The 19,234-nt window shown below is 44.5% G+C and overlaps 3 protein-coding genes across 7 annotated transcripts in view; 2 read left to right on the top strand and 1 right to left on the bottom strand.

Moving 5' to 3' along the window:
* Positions 1 to 1,567, top strand: part of LOC132463100 (neurocan core protein-like) — a 25,571-nt gene extending 24,004 nt beyond the window's left edge. The window contains 1 exon segment of the mRNA XM_060059034.1: positions 302 to 1,567. Coding sequence (XP_059915017.1) covers positions 302 to 417 — 116 coding nt within the window. The 3' untranslated portion in view covers positions 418 to 1,567.
* A 670-nt stretch (positions 1,568 to 2,237) lies between these two features.
* Positions 2,238 to 6,188, bottom strand: tm6sf2a (transmembrane 6 superfamily member 2a). Its single transcript, XM_060059428.1, has 10 exons — positions 5,880 to 6,188; positions 5,373 to 5,476; positions 5,159 to 5,256; positions 4,897 to 5,000; positions 4,699 to 4,781; positions 4,320 to 4,444; positions 4,127 to 4,228; positions 3,953 to 4,045; positions 3,185 to 3,304; positions 2,238 to 2,984 (listed from the first exon to the last, which is right to left on the bottom strand). The coding sequence occupies exons 1-10, from the start codon at positions 5,969 to 5,971 to the stop codon at positions 2,775 to 2,777; spliced, it is 1,131 nt and encodes a 376-aa protein (XP_059915411.1). The 5' UTR covers positions 5,972 to 6,188; the 3' UTR covers positions 2,238 to 2,774.
* A 552-nt stretch (positions 6,189 to 6,740) lies between these two features.
* LOC132463352 (uncharacterized) lies at positions 6,741 to 14,819 on the top strand. 5 transcript variants are annotated; one of them, XM_060059436.1, is made up of 5 exons: positions 6,741 to 7,240; positions 8,170 to 8,202; positions 10,572 to 12,107; positions 12,738 to 12,983; positions 13,391 to 14,819. In XM_060059436.1, exons 4-5 carry the CDS (start codon positions 12,779 to 12,781, stop codon positions 13,630 to 13,632), a joined length of 447 nt encoding a protein of 148 aa, XP_059915419.1. In that variant the 5' UTR covers positions 6,741 to 7,240; positions 8,170 to 8,202; positions 10,572 to 12,107; positions 12,738 to 12,778; the 3' UTR covers positions 13,633 to 14,819. The 5 variants fall into 5 exon arrangements, with proteins under 5 accessions (XP_059915419.1, XP_059915416.1, XP_059915418.1 ...); XM_060059435.1 differs by lacking the exon at positions 6,741 to 7,240 and adding an exon at positions 7,252 to 7,997 and having other exon boundaries at positions 10,572 to 11,968; XM_060059434.1 differs by lacking the exon at positions 6,741 to 7,240 and adding an exon at positions 7,252 to 7,997.
* The last annotated feature ends 4,415 nt before the right edge of the window (positions 14,820 to 19,234 follow it).

Genomic DNA, 19,234 nt, shown 5'->3' with positions numbered 1-19,234 from the left:
GCATTATATTTATGTCACCCCCCCTGACCCTAGCCCCCCGGAGGGCAAGAAAATACTCCCTTAATTAACAAGGAAAAAATCTTGAGGAGGAACGCAGAGTGAGGGATCCCTCCTTCCAGGGATGATCAAGAGTGCAATGGGTGCCATAATTGACATACATGCATACATAGATATAGGCAAAACATGTATGCAACATGTAATAGGATCAGCGCATAGACGGAAGATGATGTGGTCCCTCTGTAAACATGTTGCACGTACCGTACACCATAGCCACTCTACTCACACTTCCCACACCTCTCAGCTCGAAGGTCCCACCGCTACAGACGTCACCACCGCCAGCACAGAGAGCGCCGCAGCCACCGGCGGCACGGCGCGGAGGGACACAGAGCCCGAGAGGACGCCCACGACCACTACTGAACCCAGGCGTAACCGGCCTCCCCCCCCCCACCACCACCACCCCCCACCCACCCTCCAACCACTCACCAACCGCCACCCATAAAGAAAGACAATTCGTCCTAGTATAACACCCTAATGGTTCCATTCACACACCTAACACGTTTCAGAGAAGAGAATCCCAGGATTCCTCTTGTTTATCGCTTCCCCCCCCCCACTGCTCCTCCTAACGATAGCCGACTGAGATAAGGTATTCTGGAGGGGGTTTCCTTCCCTGCCTCCCACCCGCTGGTCCACATGAACACTAAACCGTTGAATCTACCGTTTTAATGCACCACGACGTCTAATAATCCGACCCGTTCCTAAACATGTCCATGACTAACCACCCGACCGGCCCCCTCTGAAGCTGGTGAGTCTCGTGCGCTTTGCCTGTGCGTGTGTGCATGTCAAGAGGAGATGGTGAGAGCGGTTTAGGGGGCGTTTTATTTTGACGTTTTAAGTTGACTTGTTCTTAAAGGGAGAAAAAAATAAAGACATTCATCCGAGCAAAGCACACAGATGTATTCGATGCAAGATGGCTTACGGTTCCCATAACCCTTTCTTGAGATTTTCGTACGTGTCGTAATGGTTCTTTTGTTTTCATTGAACGCCTGAATAGCTAGCTTTATCCTTAGTATATGTTTTTCTAACATTTGCTATATATTTGTTTACTTTGTGCAATGTATTTATTATTAACCGTTTGCTAGTGGATAGGTTTTTATACATATAATTAAGAGTTTAACATTTGATACACCGCCACACCATTCATACGGTCAATAAGTAACAACACAGATCATTTCATTTCTACTGATTTGTTTCCTGTACATATTGTTATCTATTGCAGCTAACAGTTTTTCATCACTGCAAGCACTCAACTGAATTAGACGATTTGACAATATGGCTTAGCTCTCGAGTACGTTAACAAATTCCCAAGATAACTGCTGACTGGTCAGAAAAGCTGGACACAAAGCACTTCACTCGTTGGACGGCTAGATTGACGTGATAGGTAAGGTGCCCAGACTGTTGCTCCGGTCCCTTGGATAAAAGGATCACAACTTCTACTTTTTTGGTGTTCTTATGATTTATTTTGTCCCGCTGTTGTGTTTCATTCTTAATAAAGATGGAAAAACCAAGACTGAAGTTTCCAAAGTTTTATTTGATTAAAGCTACTCGACTTTCACTCGTCGATGTCATTCTGCTCGTCCAATTTTGAGGAAGGATTAATTAGATCTATTTACTCAAGATAGAGACCTTTGTGAAGAATGATCTAATTACGTTCAATACTGAGGGTAAGAAACTAAGAGTTAGCACAGTATTAATTAAGGAAATGGCGGGTGACACAATCTACAGTGTCAGTATCATGTAACATGTTTGCTAGCCCAACTAAAAATAAAACAGATGACAAATGATAAGTTGGTTGTAATATGTAATCTTTTCTTAAAGTATTCCCACATCTAAGTCATGTTATGATGGGAGTTGAATATTGGTCATGTCTGTTGCAACCGGAGACCTTCCATATTTCAGCTCATATCAGTTTGGGGTTCAAGGGTCAGTTAACTGGGCCATGAGCCTGGTGTACAGAGGTCAGGAAGACTTGCCCAGCCTCCAATGAAAGCTTCACAACGGTGTGAAACATGCCCATTGTGGACAGTTTCATTTGATCTTTAAACTGTTCTTTTACCCTTTCGGGATTGTTAGTGTTATCTTTAAACGAGTAATGATCAAGGAAGCTGATTAAGTGAATGATATGAATTAACTAGCACTAGCTTGTTCTGAGTAGAGAAAATATGCTGTGAGTTGGTAAATAAATAGTAATCCTCAATGTTTTTATTTTATTTTTTACAAATACATATGACAAAATGGCATGTAGGCCTAACTTATTTAGGATAAAACCTACTTGGGAAACACATACCATTATCTTCCTTATCTAAAACTCTACTTCTAAGCCCTTAAACGGTCACACTGCTCCAGAGGTGAATCTCAAGCTCAGTGACCTGATTTGGACTTGGTTCGCTCTAGTGATGTGTTTGATGGAGACAATCTATGCATCGTCTCAGTGGTTTACTAGGGACCCGGTGCGAATCAAACCCTTTTCCCAAAGAAGATAGCGGGTTGTCTGTGCATGATCCACTTTAAAGCTCTGTCGGCCTGGCTTGCAGTCATCAATTGTGTACACACCTTTTCAAAGTCCAGTAGTCCATGCAGGGAGTGTTGAGTGACGTGACATTGATTCTGAACAGGGGAGAGGAGCGCCAGTCCTCAGAGGACTGGCCCTTTGTCACAGCAAAACCAAAGGTCACATCCAGCTGAAACGTTCAAACCACCCGCCTCTGGTTCACAAGTTAGTTCTTCTTCTTCTCTGCGTTGGTCTGTGCCTGGGTGACATGCTTCATGAAATACGTGGGGTAGGCATAGCAACGAAGGGCCAGCAGGACGGGTAGGGCGACGTACAGAGCGTTCAGGACGACGACGGGCCACCACTTGTCAGCGGGGACCCGGTAGGTGTACGGAGTGCGGCGGTGAAACGACGCTCCGATGTGGCACCACTGGGCCTGGGGGGTTAATGAGAGGGCGAGATGGAGAGGGAGATGAAACTCTTTAAACATGGTAGATATAGTACAACTATGTGCAATGAGTTAGGTTATTCTATTCTTTTGCAATACTGAAGCTAGCGTTTTTTTTTTTTTTAAATAGATCAACAGTTCTGTTGAATCCACTGGAATGACTGAAAGGGAAAGGGGAACATGGTTACCTGGGTCAAGGCCCCGGCCAAGAGTAGGGTCAAGTCTAGCATCCAGCCGCATCCAGGCCTGCTCAGACCGTAGATGCAGGCGGCCAGCAGGGGCAGGGCATAGAACAAGTACACCAGCATCTACCACAGGAAGACACATCGTAGGCACAGATCATGCATCAGACTTGAGCTACTAGCTCAACATAAAATGCCCCAAATCAAACCATTGGCCAGAACTTTAGAATTGTATATCTTTTAGCACGAGAGAAGTTGACCTATTTATAATGTTAGGCAATATTTCCACACTTTCCGTTCTATGTCAATAGAAGGGAAAGCTTGAATTTGTGTGATCCACGGTTGAATGAGTTCAGTGTAGTTGCGCTTCAGTCTCCACGACAACATAGCTGCGCATATAATCAAGCGAGTGACAAACTCATCTTCGAAACGTGTCCAGGGACACGACATTAGTTCCTCCCCACCAAAAGTGTTTGTGTTTAGCTTCTGATGCATCTTGAGCACAGCTTCAAACTACTTCAAATGATTTGCTACGCTGATGCAGCCGCATTATTGGACAGTTTTGTCCAAAGTGACTTGTCATTCAGGCAGGGGTTGGGCATTATACTCAAGGATGCCAACCGTTGGGCCAGCTGGTGGCATACAGAACCGAAGCCAGTACCATTTGGCTCAGAGTCCAACACCTATGCTATCCCTTTGACTGTTTCACTGTCACACCGGGAATATCGAATGCATATTCGTTGTCCAGCTTTGGTTTGCTTGGAAACAACTCACCATGACCCTGGGGAAGCCGACGGGGTCCTTGAGGTAGGGCTCATACTGGTAGGTGTACGTGAAGCAGGCGTCTAGAGGACAGTCCAACACCACCTGGTGTGGGGAACACAGGCGTTAGGGGACGTCGGCCTCCTGCTCAACACAAGCAAAAGGCTTTTGTGTTTGTTTACTCACAAAGCCCCTGAAAGCAGTGAAGGCCACAGCGGCCAGCGCGGCAACCACCAGGAGCGCGTCGACGGGACGGGACAGCAGACTCTTATTCTGCTCCATGGCAACCTAGGGAACGTTGGTAAAACGTTGAGTGGCAGTACACATGTATTTTGGGAATTCAAAATGTACCAAAATGTATTTGCCAGGTCATATTCACCTTGTCTGCGGGAATGATTGGCATTTCCCGTGGCCTATTTAAAAGTAGCGAGGCAGCCCAAAATGGCACCAAGAAGAATGGGATGTTCCTCAGGAACGCAGGACCAATGTTCGAGCCGTATTTACCTGGAAATTAACCATTTATTCAAATCGGTGCAGTGCTTGAAATTGATGATGATAATGTTGTTGTAAGGACAGTCTGAGTACAGGTGAATACTGGTCTGAGTATAGACTAATACAGGTCTGAGTACAGGTGAATACTGGTCTGAGTATAGACTAATACAGGTCTGAGTAAAGGTGAATACTGGTCTGAGTACAGATCAATACAGGTCTAAGTATAGATGAATACAGGTCTAAGTATAGATGAATACAGGTCTCACCAACGACCGTTCCCGGAATCAAAACCAGCTGGTTGGCAATGGAAGATCCCGCCCACAGTAAACCAAGCTCACGATAAGACTTCCTGTGCAGACAGGGTATAGGCAATAGTTAGGTTTCATAAAAGGATGTCAGTACTGGACCAACGATAAATAAAATAAAGCAGCAGTGAAGAAAAAATACACTGAAGACATGTTTACCCTTTGAACATTCTGTGTATAATGAGGAGGAAGACGACAAAGTGGACCACACCATCCCAGTAGCACATCAGCACTGAGTAGGCTGTGCTGAGATGGGGCTCCCCCTGTGAGAACAACAGATCGACCCATCAGTACATCAATGGCCTCCTTCTCTCTGGGACGTTTAAGGTACAAGCATACGGGCAACGACACATGAGGACAAATGAAGGAAAATGTTGACATGGAATTAAAATTAATGAGAGGGAAAAGAAGACTGACCTACCATCTTAACGTAGAAGCCCATGAAACCCTTAATGAAACCATCCTGCTCTAACGCGTTGGTGAGGGCCATCAAACAGGTAAACGAGAACTCTGCAAAGACTACACACAAACACAGACACCACAAGTAGCATCGACTTAGATTAAGTTTGCCCAATAAAAGCAAGCAAGATGATTAATGTTCTAATGTACATTTCTCTGTGTTTGAGTGTCTGTACCATAGAACAACGGGTCGATGTTCTGCTTGTGTCTCACTGAGAGGAGTATCAGCAGAAGCACTGATCCCAGGACCACCATCCCCAGTCCCAGCATTCCCAGGGGCCTGGAAGGAGCTATCGATATCAGTCCCAATTCCCAATCCTTGTTACACTGATAAAGTACTCCAATTAAATGCAAGATCAATTTAATTGTGGTTCGAAATGGTTTGGCATAGACCTAAGCTATTTCTTCCAAGTAATTAATGCCAAATCAATGTTGTTAAATACAAATTATATTTCTTCTTTTTTTTGCCGAACATATTGTTTTTAATTATATTTGGCAAATAACTCGAAGATTCAAAATAAGAGCCTTTGCAGGACATAGACTATAATGGTGGGCTATAATCACCCCATAACCTGCCATTCTATGTGATAAGTTATTAAATTGTTGTATTACATCTATAACTAACCAAAAGCTTATTGAACTACTAACCCCTTTTCAGTCAATTACAAAGACAAAACACTTACTTTTGAAGCGCAGGGATGTTGTTCATGGCATACAGAACCCCCGGGGCCAAGAGGGACAGTAGAAGAACGGATATCTCAGTCGGTGGCCTCATCTTACTTAACCCTGCAGAACCTTTGGGTATTTATAATGATCTACGACTAAAAATTATGTTCCACAAAAACTAGCATATTAGATGCCAATAGACGAATCCTGTGGCGGTGTGGACCTACTGTAGGTAAAGTGAAAGAAGTGGCAGCAGTCGCCTAAACTTCTATGATGAGGCCCCGTGATAATCATGCACACAATCAATGCGGTAGTTGATTTTATTAGGCTAAACGAGTGGGTTACAAAGTTCACCGATTTTGCACACGTGGGAGTTCAGTGCCAATGCAACACTGATTGTTTTGTTGTGGAGGATGCCACCCCGTGGTGAAACCGATAAGTGAAACTCATTTCTTTCCAATTGTAATCTTTTCATGTGGGCCCAACATAATTGTATGGGCTATCCTATCCATAACCATAGTCTCTGTGATTGACAATGAACCTGATGCTTTCGTTGATCCAAGATTAAGAATGCAATCCATCTGATGTCTACCTTCTTGATTAAATTCTGGATTATATTGTACTTTGAGAGAGAACTGTATATCTGTTGATTCTCTCCATCTCATTGTAGATGAACTGAGCACTCATTACACCCATTAGCTACATAACATCTCACAGATCAGGAGACTCATTTGTGATTTACACCAGAAACAACATTATCTTCTGTAATAAAGTGCAACTGAAGAGGATTACACGACTGAAACCCATAGACTTATGGAGCACAGGAGGGAGTGGGAGGGATATTGCTGGTGAGGGAGATAAGAAGAAGAGGGGAGGGGGGGAGGGGGATACTTCAGGGCTGTAGGGGAGAGTGAGTGTAGTATGAAAGGTGATTTAACCCAACACATATAGCTTCCAGGCACCACCGCCACGCAACACCCACCAGACACACCGTATACCAGAGAAGTGTGCCCACCCTCTTAGCCACCATGCTGCACCCTCTTATGATTGGCATCGTCACCGTGAACACTAGCATGACGGTCGTCTTTTGGGCTTTCCTGTTCGGGGATTTCTACCAGAGGTGGATGGCCGAAGCAGACGACAAGCCCAAGGACACAGTCAGCCCTGCATGAGGAATACCTTCTGGGACTAAAACACAAGGCAGCTTTCCTGTAGAACATAGAATTGATTTTAGTGCTTGGCAGTGGACTTTTGTTTTTTTTGTTTTTCTTGTTTCATCAAAATTGGCAAGTTTCCAGTTTGTTATCGTTTACAATATTCTATGTTTGTAGTGAATGGAAGGATTTCAGCCAAACTGAGGCAGGAGTCGCACCAACAGGTAGGCCTGATTCATGTTCTCTTAATGCCATCAGGGGTTCATTGCAAACCGTTCAACAATGTGAAATAGAGCCATTGCTGAATTCTTCAAATGTCTCCTTCTCAATTGATCCACACTCATTTGATCACTTCTATAGCTAATGTCCATACTTAAAATGGGGTTGTTGGTTACAAAGTGGGTTCTGTTCGCTAAAGACTCTCTCTCTCTGCTGACTCAGTCCAGGGGCTTTGCTTGAGACCATACCGTAATGAGTGTCCCTCAAATCTCCTCAGGGATTACAAGAGAACATCATCAGCAGTGAAAAAACAACAGCGACATCTTAACTCTCCCCACAAGCCGATCTGGCGAATGCTTGGAGTACTCTCACTGCTTTTTAGCTTTATCTTTAGGTTGACAACACAGTATGAGTATAATTATTATGCGCGAAGGTGCTGAGGTGCTGCGTCCAGACATAGTGGAACATACCTTCTATTGGGGCATACACCCAGTGTCCTGGTTCATCCTCATCGTTAACGTCAGCCTCGGCGTGTTTGAATGGACCTACATTATTTACAACATGTGTTTCAGAACTAAGCAGGTGGCAGACGAGGAAGAGAAGGGAGAGAGGGGAGATACGGAAGAGGAAGATGATGATGATGAATAAGAGGAGTCTTCCTTCGAGGGAACAGGGGAATGGGGGAATCGCACAATCATCCGAATTTAGTCTTTCAGCTTTTCTCACACTTCACGGCGGCATGCCTGTTACAGGCTAACTACGGTGGGTTACGCCTCCTGTAACCAAGATCTTTCTTTAACTCTTCGGGATTTATATTTATATCATGTATACATCGCTTTTGCTGACTTTAACACTTTCTGGTTGGTCCATGGTTTCTTTCAGAACTGCTAGCTTAATAGAGATCTAACTTTGCAATTATGTTTTACCCCACCAGCCAAGCACCGGACACCTCAGGTCCTGATCCCAGGTCAGTAATCACAGTCTCCATGCGCTCGCTTCAAACATCTCCCACAACATATTCCTGTGTGTTTTAGGCGCCATGCTTCTGCATCCACATGTTTCCAAGTGCACACCTCATTGTAAATCGCTAATTGTGTTGATGCATTTGCCACTCCAGCTCCTTGTATTTGCCCTCAAACCTCTCATACTCTGATACTGTACTATGCTGGGCATTGTAATATGCTGGGTAATAATACAATTTTTATCCATAACTCATTCAACGTCTACTGTATATATTTAATTCAAAATATGTCGGTATAAATATCTAATATGTATTTTGTATCAATATTCATATTTCTTGTGAAAACAACAACAGGGTGTGTTTATGATGTAACCAAGGTTATCATATACGTAAGATGTATATCCCTATAGCTTGGCCATGGAGATCCTTAAGCCTCTTCCAGCGTATTACTGTCCAACTCTCCCATCTCATACCTCTAATCCCAGCCGATGGAAAGCTGATATCTTCCACCATGACAACCTCAATCCTATTAGCCCTCCCTGTCCCATATACCCTCATAGCACTGCCCTCTCCCTCACCCCCCTGGTGTCCCATATACCCTCATAGCACTGCCCTCTCCCTCACCCCCCTGGTGTCCCATATACCCTCATAACACTGCCCTCTCCCTCACCCCCCTGGTGTCTTATGGACCCTCATAGCACTGCCCTCTCCCTCACCCCCCTGGTGTCTTATGGACCCTCCCCAGCCCGCCCTCTCCCTCACCCCCCTGGTGTCTTATGGACCCTCCCCAGCCCGCCCTCTCCCTCACCCCCCTGGTGTCTTATGGACCCTCCCCTCACCCCCGTGGTGTCCTATGGACCCTCCTCCTCACCCCCCTGATGTCCTATGTACCCTCCCCACCCGCCCTCCTCCTCCCCCCCCCTGATTCCCTACAGGAAGGTAGATCGAACCCTCCCTCCCAAAGACCTGTTTGGAGAATTGTGGGGGTTTTGGGTCTAGACAAAAGCCTAGACCCACTTAGCACAAGGATCACATTCTAGTCTGCTGATCCACATTCGTAGGCACAGATTGTATATTCCTCGATGACATACTGTAGTCACTGAAAGACCTTCACAAGACGTCTTCCATCAAGGCTCCATCCTGACCATCCATCCGCCTCCATGCCATACGCCAGCACCATGTTTCAATCAAGATGTACAGTAACAACTCTCCACCCTTACTTTCAAAGTGTTTGCAGTTCCAACGTAAAAAGGAGCTGGGCAAAACAATTTCTCTTCAACCCGAACACATTTCATCAGGCAGCAGCAGAGAAAGTGCATGAAATAAAGAGAGAGAGAGAGAGAGAGAGAGAGAGAGAGAGAGAGAGACTCTAAATGCCCTAAAGGTCCAGGTCTCTCGGCCCTGGTACCGTTCTACTTCCCCATTGAAAGGGGAAGAATCAGGCCACTCTCTCGACACACTCTTTGAGTCGGGACCCTCCTGGGCCCTAACCATGGACCTGCTGCGACCCACTTCCGCCCCCGGGTCCCGTGGGGCGGTCCTGGTGGCCAACCTCACCCGGCTGGTGGTGCCGGAGCACCGCAGGCTCCTCCAGATCTCCCAGAGGGCCACGGAGGAGCCCTACTTCATGGACTACATCCCCCCGGCCAGAGACGCCATCGCTCTTCCGCGCTACGTGGCGTACATCCTGGTGGGGTTGGTGCTGGTGCTGGTGGCCACCTACGCTATAGTGGGCCACCTGATTAACGACCTCATTCATGACCTGGCAGGTAACCCCACCAAGAGGCTGTTGTTGTGGTGTCTCCGAAAACATGAAAACTAGTCTCCGTCCCACCGATGTCCGCCTCCTCTCCTCCGTATCCCCCCGTGTTTGCCGTTCCCGGTGTCCCTTTCTCTGGACTCCAACCTCTTGGTGTGTCATCATCACCCCCTCAGTGCCCCTGCACGGCTCAGGCCCAAATGGAGCCACAGTCGGTGGTTGTTTCCTCCTTGGAAGGTCTAATTGGAAGTTCAGTTTTGAATGTCTCTTGTTCTGGTGCTTCTCTTTTTGTACCATGTTGTGAGCACCCGTGGTCCCCTCTCCCTGGTCCTTTTTTTTTTAACTCTACTGTTGAGTGTATCCTTGTATTTTGCTGGACACTTTTATCCAACCCGTCTTGCAATGCCATGATTGCCCTGATTTCCTTGCATTGGTGGCCCCAGAATCCATCCCTGCCCTTGACAGTGCTAAAGCCATGGTCAACACAGGATTGAAATGTGTTGTTATGAGTGGCAGGGTAATTATGTTCTGGGTAGTATATGAACATTGACATTGTAATATTACTCATAAAACATTAATTAAACATGATTATTCCTCCTCCTTTTCTTTTTTACAGACTGCGTTCTTGGCCCCAAAACTTTGGATGACGAGGACGTAGAAGCTGAGGGCGTGGACGTGGAGGAAGAGCACTGCATTAGCATACACAGACGGGTGGAGATGGAGGAGGTGGAGGAGCGGGAGGAGAGACAGGGGCTGCTGCCGGGGTCTCGCCTGTGTGAGGAGGCAGGAGCTAGCCCTGCACCGCGAAGCGCTTTGGCATGCAGCTCTAGAGAAACAAGGACATCTGCTCATAATGTGGTGTTCTCCTGCCCAGTCCTCCCTCATGGCACATCTCTCTAAGTTATGGGAGGGTTAGGGTGTGGCAATGGGTCTCTTGTTTGATTTCACTGGTTCAGATCTCCACTGCAGGCATTTGTCAACGCAAAATGGTAATGATCTAACACATAAAGGTTGCTTCTGTCTTGTACCGTTGATGTAGTGTTAATATGCTAACATGATATTTATCAGCCATTTAGTTTGGTTTGGCTTCCCCTGGCTTGGTACTTAAAATGCGAGAATAGATTCTGGGCATCGTGCTAAGCAGTAGCACTTGAAGGTAATTTAACTTGAACCATTTTCTAAATGAGACCTCATTCTAATTTAATTTCACATTTATTTTTTCACACCTATTTTCACACCTTAAAAAGGAAAAGCTGTTTCAAGAAGAATCCAGTGGTTTATTTTTTTTCTACTAGAAAACATTGTAGTTCAGTTTCAAATTATGTGAGGAAAAAATGTGGTGATTATTACTTGTTCGGGTCAATAAATGTGAAATAAGTTGTTGTGAGAGTCAACCAGAAAGGTTATCATATTTAAATAAAATATTGCTGTTAGGTGTCTTTTAATCAACGTATCCTGGAATGTTATCGAGATGTCACACAATGCATTTCTCCAGTAAAGAATTGACCAACAGTAGTGTATGGTGTACGTGCATTTCTGTCTGGTGTACTCTAATCTCTTTTACCTGTTGATGTCAACCAAATGCAAGATATTAGTGCGGATGTCTCAAGGGCAGTAGCTCCATTTGTAAATGGCAATGATTGTTGTTTGGTAAGCAGAAACGTCAGTCAGCTTTACAATAGTTGGCCATCAGTTCAACTTCATTGACATAACATAACACGTGGCCTTTTGAGGGAACATTATGAACCGATCTATCTTGGGCTTACCTGCACATGTAGAAATAGATTTTCATTGCTTTACGCAGCTTAAATAATTGCTCTTTATCTCATTGATAAACCCGGCTCACAGATTTGTTTTACTGACCTTGAGTAGCTCACCTCACACTCATGCTAATCTGTCTTACACCTGCATTACCCCACAGCCAGCCTTACACCCACACAGACACAGAATGACCACAAGGAAACTAATGAAGGTGGAAGATATGTGCATGAACATTTGAATTGTGCTTAATTGGTGAGTAGCAGTAGTACATAGTGTGACCGCAGCGTAATGAGTGAAGACAGCCGTGGTACAGTTTTGTGACTCAGTGGATTAGAAGAAGCGTTGTCGGTTCTGCTGTACAGGATCTCTATAGCAGTACCGCTACATCAGGGTGAGTCGTTCTCAAATTGTTTGCAACCCTTGTTAAAGTCGGTACTAATGCATTTCATTCCATGAATGTATTCAGGACCTTCAGGCAGTCGCTATAATAAGTTAGTTGGTTATTTGAGGATGTAGTCCGCATTGAATCTGTCTCAACCGAATATTACAAGTTGGAATAAACTGTGTTGGACAAAAAACACTAAAATCTATAAATCTATAAATCCTCCCTCTGATAATCTGACATAAAACAGAATGTAAACATAGTATTATAACCCACTAAGAGATGTCCACTTCTTACTTTATTCTTACTTATATTTGTTATATTTTTTTCATTACTTTCATTACTATAATCTTATCGTCTATGCTTGTAATTTCTATTTGCACGGAGCACCTGGAACGAAACTATTTCCCCCCGGGGATCAATAAAGTTTTCTGTTTGTAATTCTGATTCTGAATCCTGGATCCTTACTAAGGGACTGCTAGTTAACATAACATAATATAATCATAGAAATGTATGTCCTTTGTATTTGCTATGGGACTTCTATTTTTATAAGAATTAATGTATATACATGTACCTTATGTAATATTAAAATGTACTATATATTTATCCTATATTTTGTCTCCATTCAACATTGCCCAGAAGCAGTGCTGTGCTCCTCTGTTGCCGCGGGCTGAGCAGCCATGGACGTCACAGAGGACAGTATGAACGTCCACCACCGGGAGGACGACGGGACGGTGTACTTTGAGACCTACGTCCCCCCGGCCCGGGACGCCATCTACCTGCCCAAGCACGTGCTGTACCTGCTGATGGGCTCCTTCATGGTGGTCGGGGTGCTCTACGCCATCATCGGCCACCTCATCAAAGACCTCATTCATGACTTTGCAGGTATGCTGTTGGAGTGCACGACACCACTTAAATATCAAGCAGTATTTACCTGTGCTTTAAATGGCTATTGAATTATTGTGTCCCCTAACAAATCAACCCACACCCCTTGAATTGTAATGTGTGAATATCAATAAGTTGGTTAGATAATGGGGCTGGGGCAGGGTATGTGTGTTGGAATTCCAGCCAAAAAGCACTGTCTGATTAACCCTTTGTCTGCAGTCATACCTGCTCCAAACACACATCTGAATTCACTTACATTCCCTTCAGATGAATTTTCTGTTAAAGGACGAATGATGCAGTAGAACAGATTGGGTTCTACCATCTAATGCTATTGACTCTACTCCTCACTGTCTTTCTCGCTCCGTTCCCCTCACCTCCCGGCCCTCTCTCTACGTTCCCTGGACCAGACTGGCTGTTTGGAGAGCAGCCTGAGGAGCTGGTGGTGAACTTTTGTGAGGCCAAGGATAAGTTCATGGCGGACTGGTGTCCGGAGACTTCTCCAGAGCTGGAAGAGATGGCCCGGGCCGAGCAGATCAAGGTGGTCCTGGAAGCCAACGAATACTCCCCTGCCATCTGGATCATATCGGACGGTGTTGAGCCGAAACCGGCCAGGAAAGGACCACGCGTGGCGTTCGGGGCAAAAAGTTAGATCTGGGGATGTTTATTTTGAATGTTCATATTACGCTGTCTAACTGCTCATATTATTGCTGTGCTTAAAACCTTGCTCTACCAACAGTGATATATTGTTTCACCTTCTTATGAAAAATTTACCTTTTGTAAGATGCTTTGGATAAAAGCGTCTGCGTAATGCCCTAAATGTAGGCCTAAAAATGTAAATTTAAAACATGGACGAAGGGCTTGAAGGCTTGTCTCGTGGAGAATGAATTGGTCATATCACGACATCCAGTGGGCTTCAGGGGTATTACATCTGATCAATTTACCTCCAAACTGATGCACGCACGCGGTCACTTCAAACAAATCTGATAAGACGATTTCTTGAATTTTTCTTCATGGCTATGAAGATACATTAAGTTTGCAATGTACAAGGAACAACTCTGACTATTCTACGCAATGGTTTTAGGCAATACTTGATGTTGGTTGAATATATACGAATAAATTAAACAATCCGCCATTTTTATAGCAAACAGACAAAGAGTGTATGATTGTCATAAACTCAGAAAATGCTACCCATGCACTTAATGTTACATTGATGCATCTTCATTATTTTGATCTGTAGGCCTATTGAAAAAAAATGTTTTACCTTCATTTAGGCTACTTCAATAAGGGTGTGCTAATGACTTTAGATTTCAAGTCACACTATTGATCATATCATTAATGCGGTCATGATTGCGCGTCATTCATGACCATGATGAGGTCCTATGTTCATGGTTTATTTACGTAAGGACTTCATTGCTCCATACAAATTAAACAATTGGCTTTTTCTTTTCTTTTTTATCTTTGTAGCCTAACAACGAGGTCGTCTTCTTACACTGAAAAGGTATACTCCTAATAAATTAACCTTTTTTTTTTTTTTTTAAATATATATTATCGATGGGAGGCGTGGACCCCAGTTTCGTTTTACCTCTGAACTCCCCACTAGGATGGGACAGCTGCGCCGCAGGGGGGGCTGTATGGCGTAAAGGAGCCAATCTGTGAATACCCCCACCGCATCTGTTTTATTTCATGGCGCTCATCTCCACGTCTCCTCAAAAGGGTAGGCTAGTGGTGGCTGTTATCGGCCATTAGCATTTATTCCTATGTTTGATATCTCCAAAAATTACCAATGGACGGGTGATTTAACAGCAGGGCTTTACCCGCAAGGTTGCCCATTAATTGTAAGAATACATGGATTGGACCTCACCGCCAAGCGAAGCCTGGTGCGAGCTTGGCACTGCAAGGTAAGCTAAAGATGCTATTGTTTTATGCTAGGTCGAGTAAATATATATCTGTCAAATACATAATTCGTGGTTAATGCTAGTGATAACGTGAATACGATGACTGGTGGTGATTTCAATATTGAAGGGATAGGTCGGTCGGCATTTGCCGACGTGCTGCTCATAACGGTACAGGAAGCCAGTGCGCGCTCCTACACAGCGGCCTCATCAGACACAAGAGGTGCTCCTGACCAACATTGCCTGGCATCATTTGATGCACCTGGATTTAGGTCACTGTTGACACATAACTCGGAGCCTACGTTACACGTCGCGGCACTGCATGTCACCGTTTGATGTTTCTGCAGCCATGCAAGAAGGCCATAATCAAAAGGATATCAAACGGTATCAAATCAAATCTATTCTAGCTGTTAATGCAGTGTGTTTGTTTGACAGCGATGGATGCTGCTACCAATTGCGACACATAGGGATAACCCGCATGATGGATGTCTTTAATTGGGTGGGCAGGGCCCGGGAGTCCTACAGCAGGAGCAGCCCATTTAAATGTCCTTCTGCAGCCATAGCCACTTTGTTTCACTTCCATATGATTACTGGTTGAATGATGGATGAATAAAGTTCTACTTTATTTGAATTATATTAAACACTTAACAATGTTGTGGGTTTGAAGTTTCAAAGCATTAGCTACATTCTTTAATTCCATTTTCGTTGTAATATTTCATAGTCAAATTAAAGTGAAAAATGACTTCGTGATAGACGTGACAGAGATGCGAATAGGCATATTATGTGGTGACGACCAGGGTTTCCCGCCACTATTTTGTCCGATTGTTTACCCACCTGCCGAATGAAAAATCCTATTCACACACAGCAGCTGCTTTCAGTCATGTGAAGCATGTTGACGTGCCCCTGCTATTTCAGATACTTACTGAAAATACTACAGGGGGCGTTTTGTGTGTGTGTGTGTGTGTGTGTGTGTGTGTGTGTGTGTGTGTGTGTGTGTGTGTGTGTGTGTGTGTGTGTGTGTGTGTGTGTGTGTGTGTGTGTGTGTGTGTGTGTGCTTGTGGCCTTTGTCTTTATGTCGGCACTCTCTATATGGGTAAATATCAGTATTCTGTGGGTCAGAGTGTTTGGTTTTCAGCTGTAGAAGAATGAATGTAAAGTGTGAAGAGAGGTCTGCTCCTCCTGGCTTCTCTTCTTCCTCCAAATCGTTCCTCTCCCCTACTGAGAGTCTCTAGCATGTATTGTGATTCTAACAAGATCTCATGCAGTTGCTAATTAGATAGAGATACATGTTGGGGCGGTGTAAATGTTGGATTGGCTTCACCAATTTGAATGAACATTCCTGAAGATGTGCTTTCCCTTTTATGCACTGCACTGTTGCCTGTGCTGTGAGTTTAATTTATGGAATAACTGTGTGTGTTTTTGTGTATGTGTGCGCGTGTTTGTGTGTGTGTGTGTGTGTGTTTGACAGAGACAATTTATAGCATTGAATTAGGACTGTGTGTGTGTGTGTGTGTGTGTGTGTGTGTGTGTGTGTGTGTGTGTGTGTGTGTGTGTGTGTGTGTGTGTGTGTGTGTGTGTGTGTGTGTGTGTGTGTGTGTGTGTGTGGGCCTTTGTCCTCCTGACCCCATTTGGTGACCTATTGTCTTGTCCCTCAATCTCAGTGACGTGGCCGTGAAACTCGAGACTCTACCCAAACCTACAGGTCACATGACAGGTAAACTACGTAACTACATGATGTGATGATAACAGTTGCATATTTGCATGCTCAAATGATGGTTTCACATATTAATGTATTTATATATTTATTTATGTATTTGTATATTGTTTCCTCTTCAGATTTGTGTAGTGATGAAGCAGAAAACTCGCCCCACCTTCAGCTCCACACTCTCAAGCAGTTTGAACAGGTAAATATGTCCCTCAATTTTTGCTAAGCCTACACAACACTTAAATCATGAGTTGTAAAGGCTTCTTTTTCTTTTATCATGAAGGGCTAACGTTTCCTTGTTAACTGCCTCAATGTCATGGTAGGGATGCAGCCTCCTCAGGTGCGTTCACACCAAAAGACACATTTGTCAGTGAGATATCTTAGATGCGCCCAATGGCACCCGCTAGTGGTGTCATTTATATGTGTTGCTAATCTACAAGCAGTTGTTTTCAGTCTTCATTGCTGGATATCATTGATGAGGTTATGACTGACCACTATGCTTCAGCATAGAAACAAGTCCAGTCAAGCACTGAATCTGTCTATGTTTTTTTCTAAATAATGCTAAGAAAAGGGTTTCAGCACACTAGTCCTTTAGTGATCATAGTAATAAGACCTCAGCCCTCAGGAATGTGTGTTGAACACATGCTATTGTAAACAAAAATTTGGAGGGTGATCTGGTCCGTCTCTGTCATTCATTTATTTGCATTCCTCACAAGTCAATATTGCAAACAAAGATACAACGAGTTAAAGTGCAGGTCAATGACAAGACATGAGTGTGAAAAAACTCGCCAGTTATTACTGAATCGTTCGTGTTGTTCTGGAGATAGCATTGGAAGTTATTTAAAACAGGAGGTGTCACGACTGCTCACGCTAGGCTCTGCGTGTGTGAGTGTGTGTGTATGTGTGTGTGTGTGGTGTCTGTGTGTGTGGGTGGGTGTGTGTTTGTGTATGAATGTGCGTGTGCGTGTGCGCGCGCGTGTGTGTGTGTGTGTGTGTGTTTGTGTATGAATGTGTGTGTGCGTGTGTGTGTGTGTGTGCGTGTGCGCGCGCGTGCGTGTGTGTGTGTGTGTGTGCCTTCTGCTGAGCTGAGAATGCTTTTTTAGAAGCCGACATTCGGATGTCTAATTTCCACACCCTGCCACCCGGCACAAAGACATACATGCACACAAATATACAAGCATACACACCTACACACAAACAAACTCCCATAGATTTGCTTTCGCTGCCACGCGTCAGCGGGACTCCGAAAGCGGTTGTGTACAGTAACATCGCTGGCAGTAGACTCCGGACTGCAATTGCGTGTCGTGTTGTTTGGAAAAAAACAATCAGCCTCCATGATGTCATTCCCTCTGTTATGTGGAGACTAAGTCTGGGCCGCTGGCCCGTCCTCTGTTCTGCATTATTTAGGAGGCAGGGTGAAATCCAACCCATCTCAACAACAGACACACTGAATACAACGGAGAATCCCCGAGCGTTTCGCATGTCTCTCAGGTTTAGCTTTAGTACCAATGTTGTAATGGGTTGTACTAGTCATCTAAAGGGGCTCACCGATGTGGTCATGGATGGACACAAGTCCTCCCTTTCATAGACTCAATTGAAGGAGACCCAAAGTAAGCATCACGTGTGAGTGTTAATGTAAGCGCTGCGTGGTCAATCTACACTTCTGGTTGACACCAAGTGGATCCAAATTAGACCAAATTGGATGGCTCTGTCCGGCTGCATATGACTCTCGCTGCACACCACCAGCACGCCACACTCTGTCTGCACAGAGCTTATTTCATTGCTCTGGATAGACCCTTAACTTCCCCCCCGGCCTTTGCCTGGCTCAATGTTTTGTCATTATGACCATAATCCCTTTTTTCCCTTCGTTATGTCATGGGATACATGGTCAGGGGAGCCACTGTGCTGGGAGATCCAGGACACCTCTCTATTAATAGCTCTGTACCCGAGGGCAAGCCACGGAGTTCCAGGGTCTCTCGTTTCGTCCGATCTCTTCCTCCTCTCCCTGTGGACTCACGTCCTGAGAGCTGCCTGATCGCTTTCCCACCCACGCCATCAGTGCTGCCATCTTTATGATGGCATGTTGGCTAGCCTTGGAAGACACCGGTATCATACCACCATGGCAGTCATTACAACCTTTATGTCATCTTGTGTTTCTTAGCACTTCCCTCAGTCGAGCTGGTAAAACTTTGATGTGCATGCGGAGGGAAGTATCGTATGAGATGCCGAATTGATAGGTAGATTAGTGGATTGACATACATTTAATTGATTATGATACATGGTTTTAGTTGTTTATTCATTAAAAATACCGGCTGCTTAGAGAATAAAATTTGGTTGCTTTTCTCAATTTGACTTATTCATAAATTCCATGATTGAAGACATCACTTTGTGCGATGGTGAGGTATAGAGCATAAGTGATACATAATGACAGTTTTTGACATTTAAAAGAAATTATTTGATTATTTGTAGGAAAATAATAGTTAGTTTCAGCCCCAAAGGCAAATGGTCTGCTATCTGCCCAGAAACGTACGGACAAATAGAACACCCTCCGTGACACCTTGAGTTACCACATATTGTCTGTAGTAGAGGAGAACAAGCAGCTGAGTGGTTTGGCTGAGCAACGCTTGGGTGATTAGTGCTGTGATTGTATAAGG

This window comes from Gadus macrocephalus, chromosome 8 (genome assembly GCF_031168955.1).
Source record: "Gadus macrocephalus chromosome 8, ASM3116895v1".
In the NCBI taxonomy this organism is placed as follows: domain Eukaryota; kingdom Metazoa; phylum Chordata; class Actinopteri; order Gadiformes; family Gadidae; genus Gadus; species Gadus macrocephalus.
This window is presented reverse-complemented; position numbering and strand designations above follow the sequence as displayed.

Coding starts and splice junctions, on each gene's coding strand:
- tm6sf2a (XM_060059428.1), bottom strand. CDS start 5,971: ATGAGGCCACCGACTGAGATATCCGTTCTTCTACTGTCCCTCTTGGCC. Junction 5,477..5,879: donor AACATCCCTGCGCTTCAAAA/GTAAGTGTTTTG, acceptor AGCTCCTTCCAG/GCCCCTGGGAATGCTGGGAC. Junction 4,046..4,126: donor TCACTGCTTTCAGGGGCTTT/GTGAGTAAACAA, acceptor TCCCCACACCAG/GTGGTGTTGGACTGTCCTCT.
- LOC132463352 (XM_060059432.1), top strand. CDS start 7,913: ATGGGGGAATCGCACAATCATCCGAATTTAGTCTTTCAGCTTTTCTCA. Junction 8,203..9,638: donor ACCTCAGGTCCTGATCCCAG/GTCAGTAATCAC, acceptor GGGAAGAATCAG/GCCACTCTCTCGACACACTC. Junction 9,966..10,571: donor CCTCATTCATGACCTGGCAG/GTAACCCCACCA, acceptor TCTTTTTTACAG/ACTGCGTTCTTGGCCCCAAA.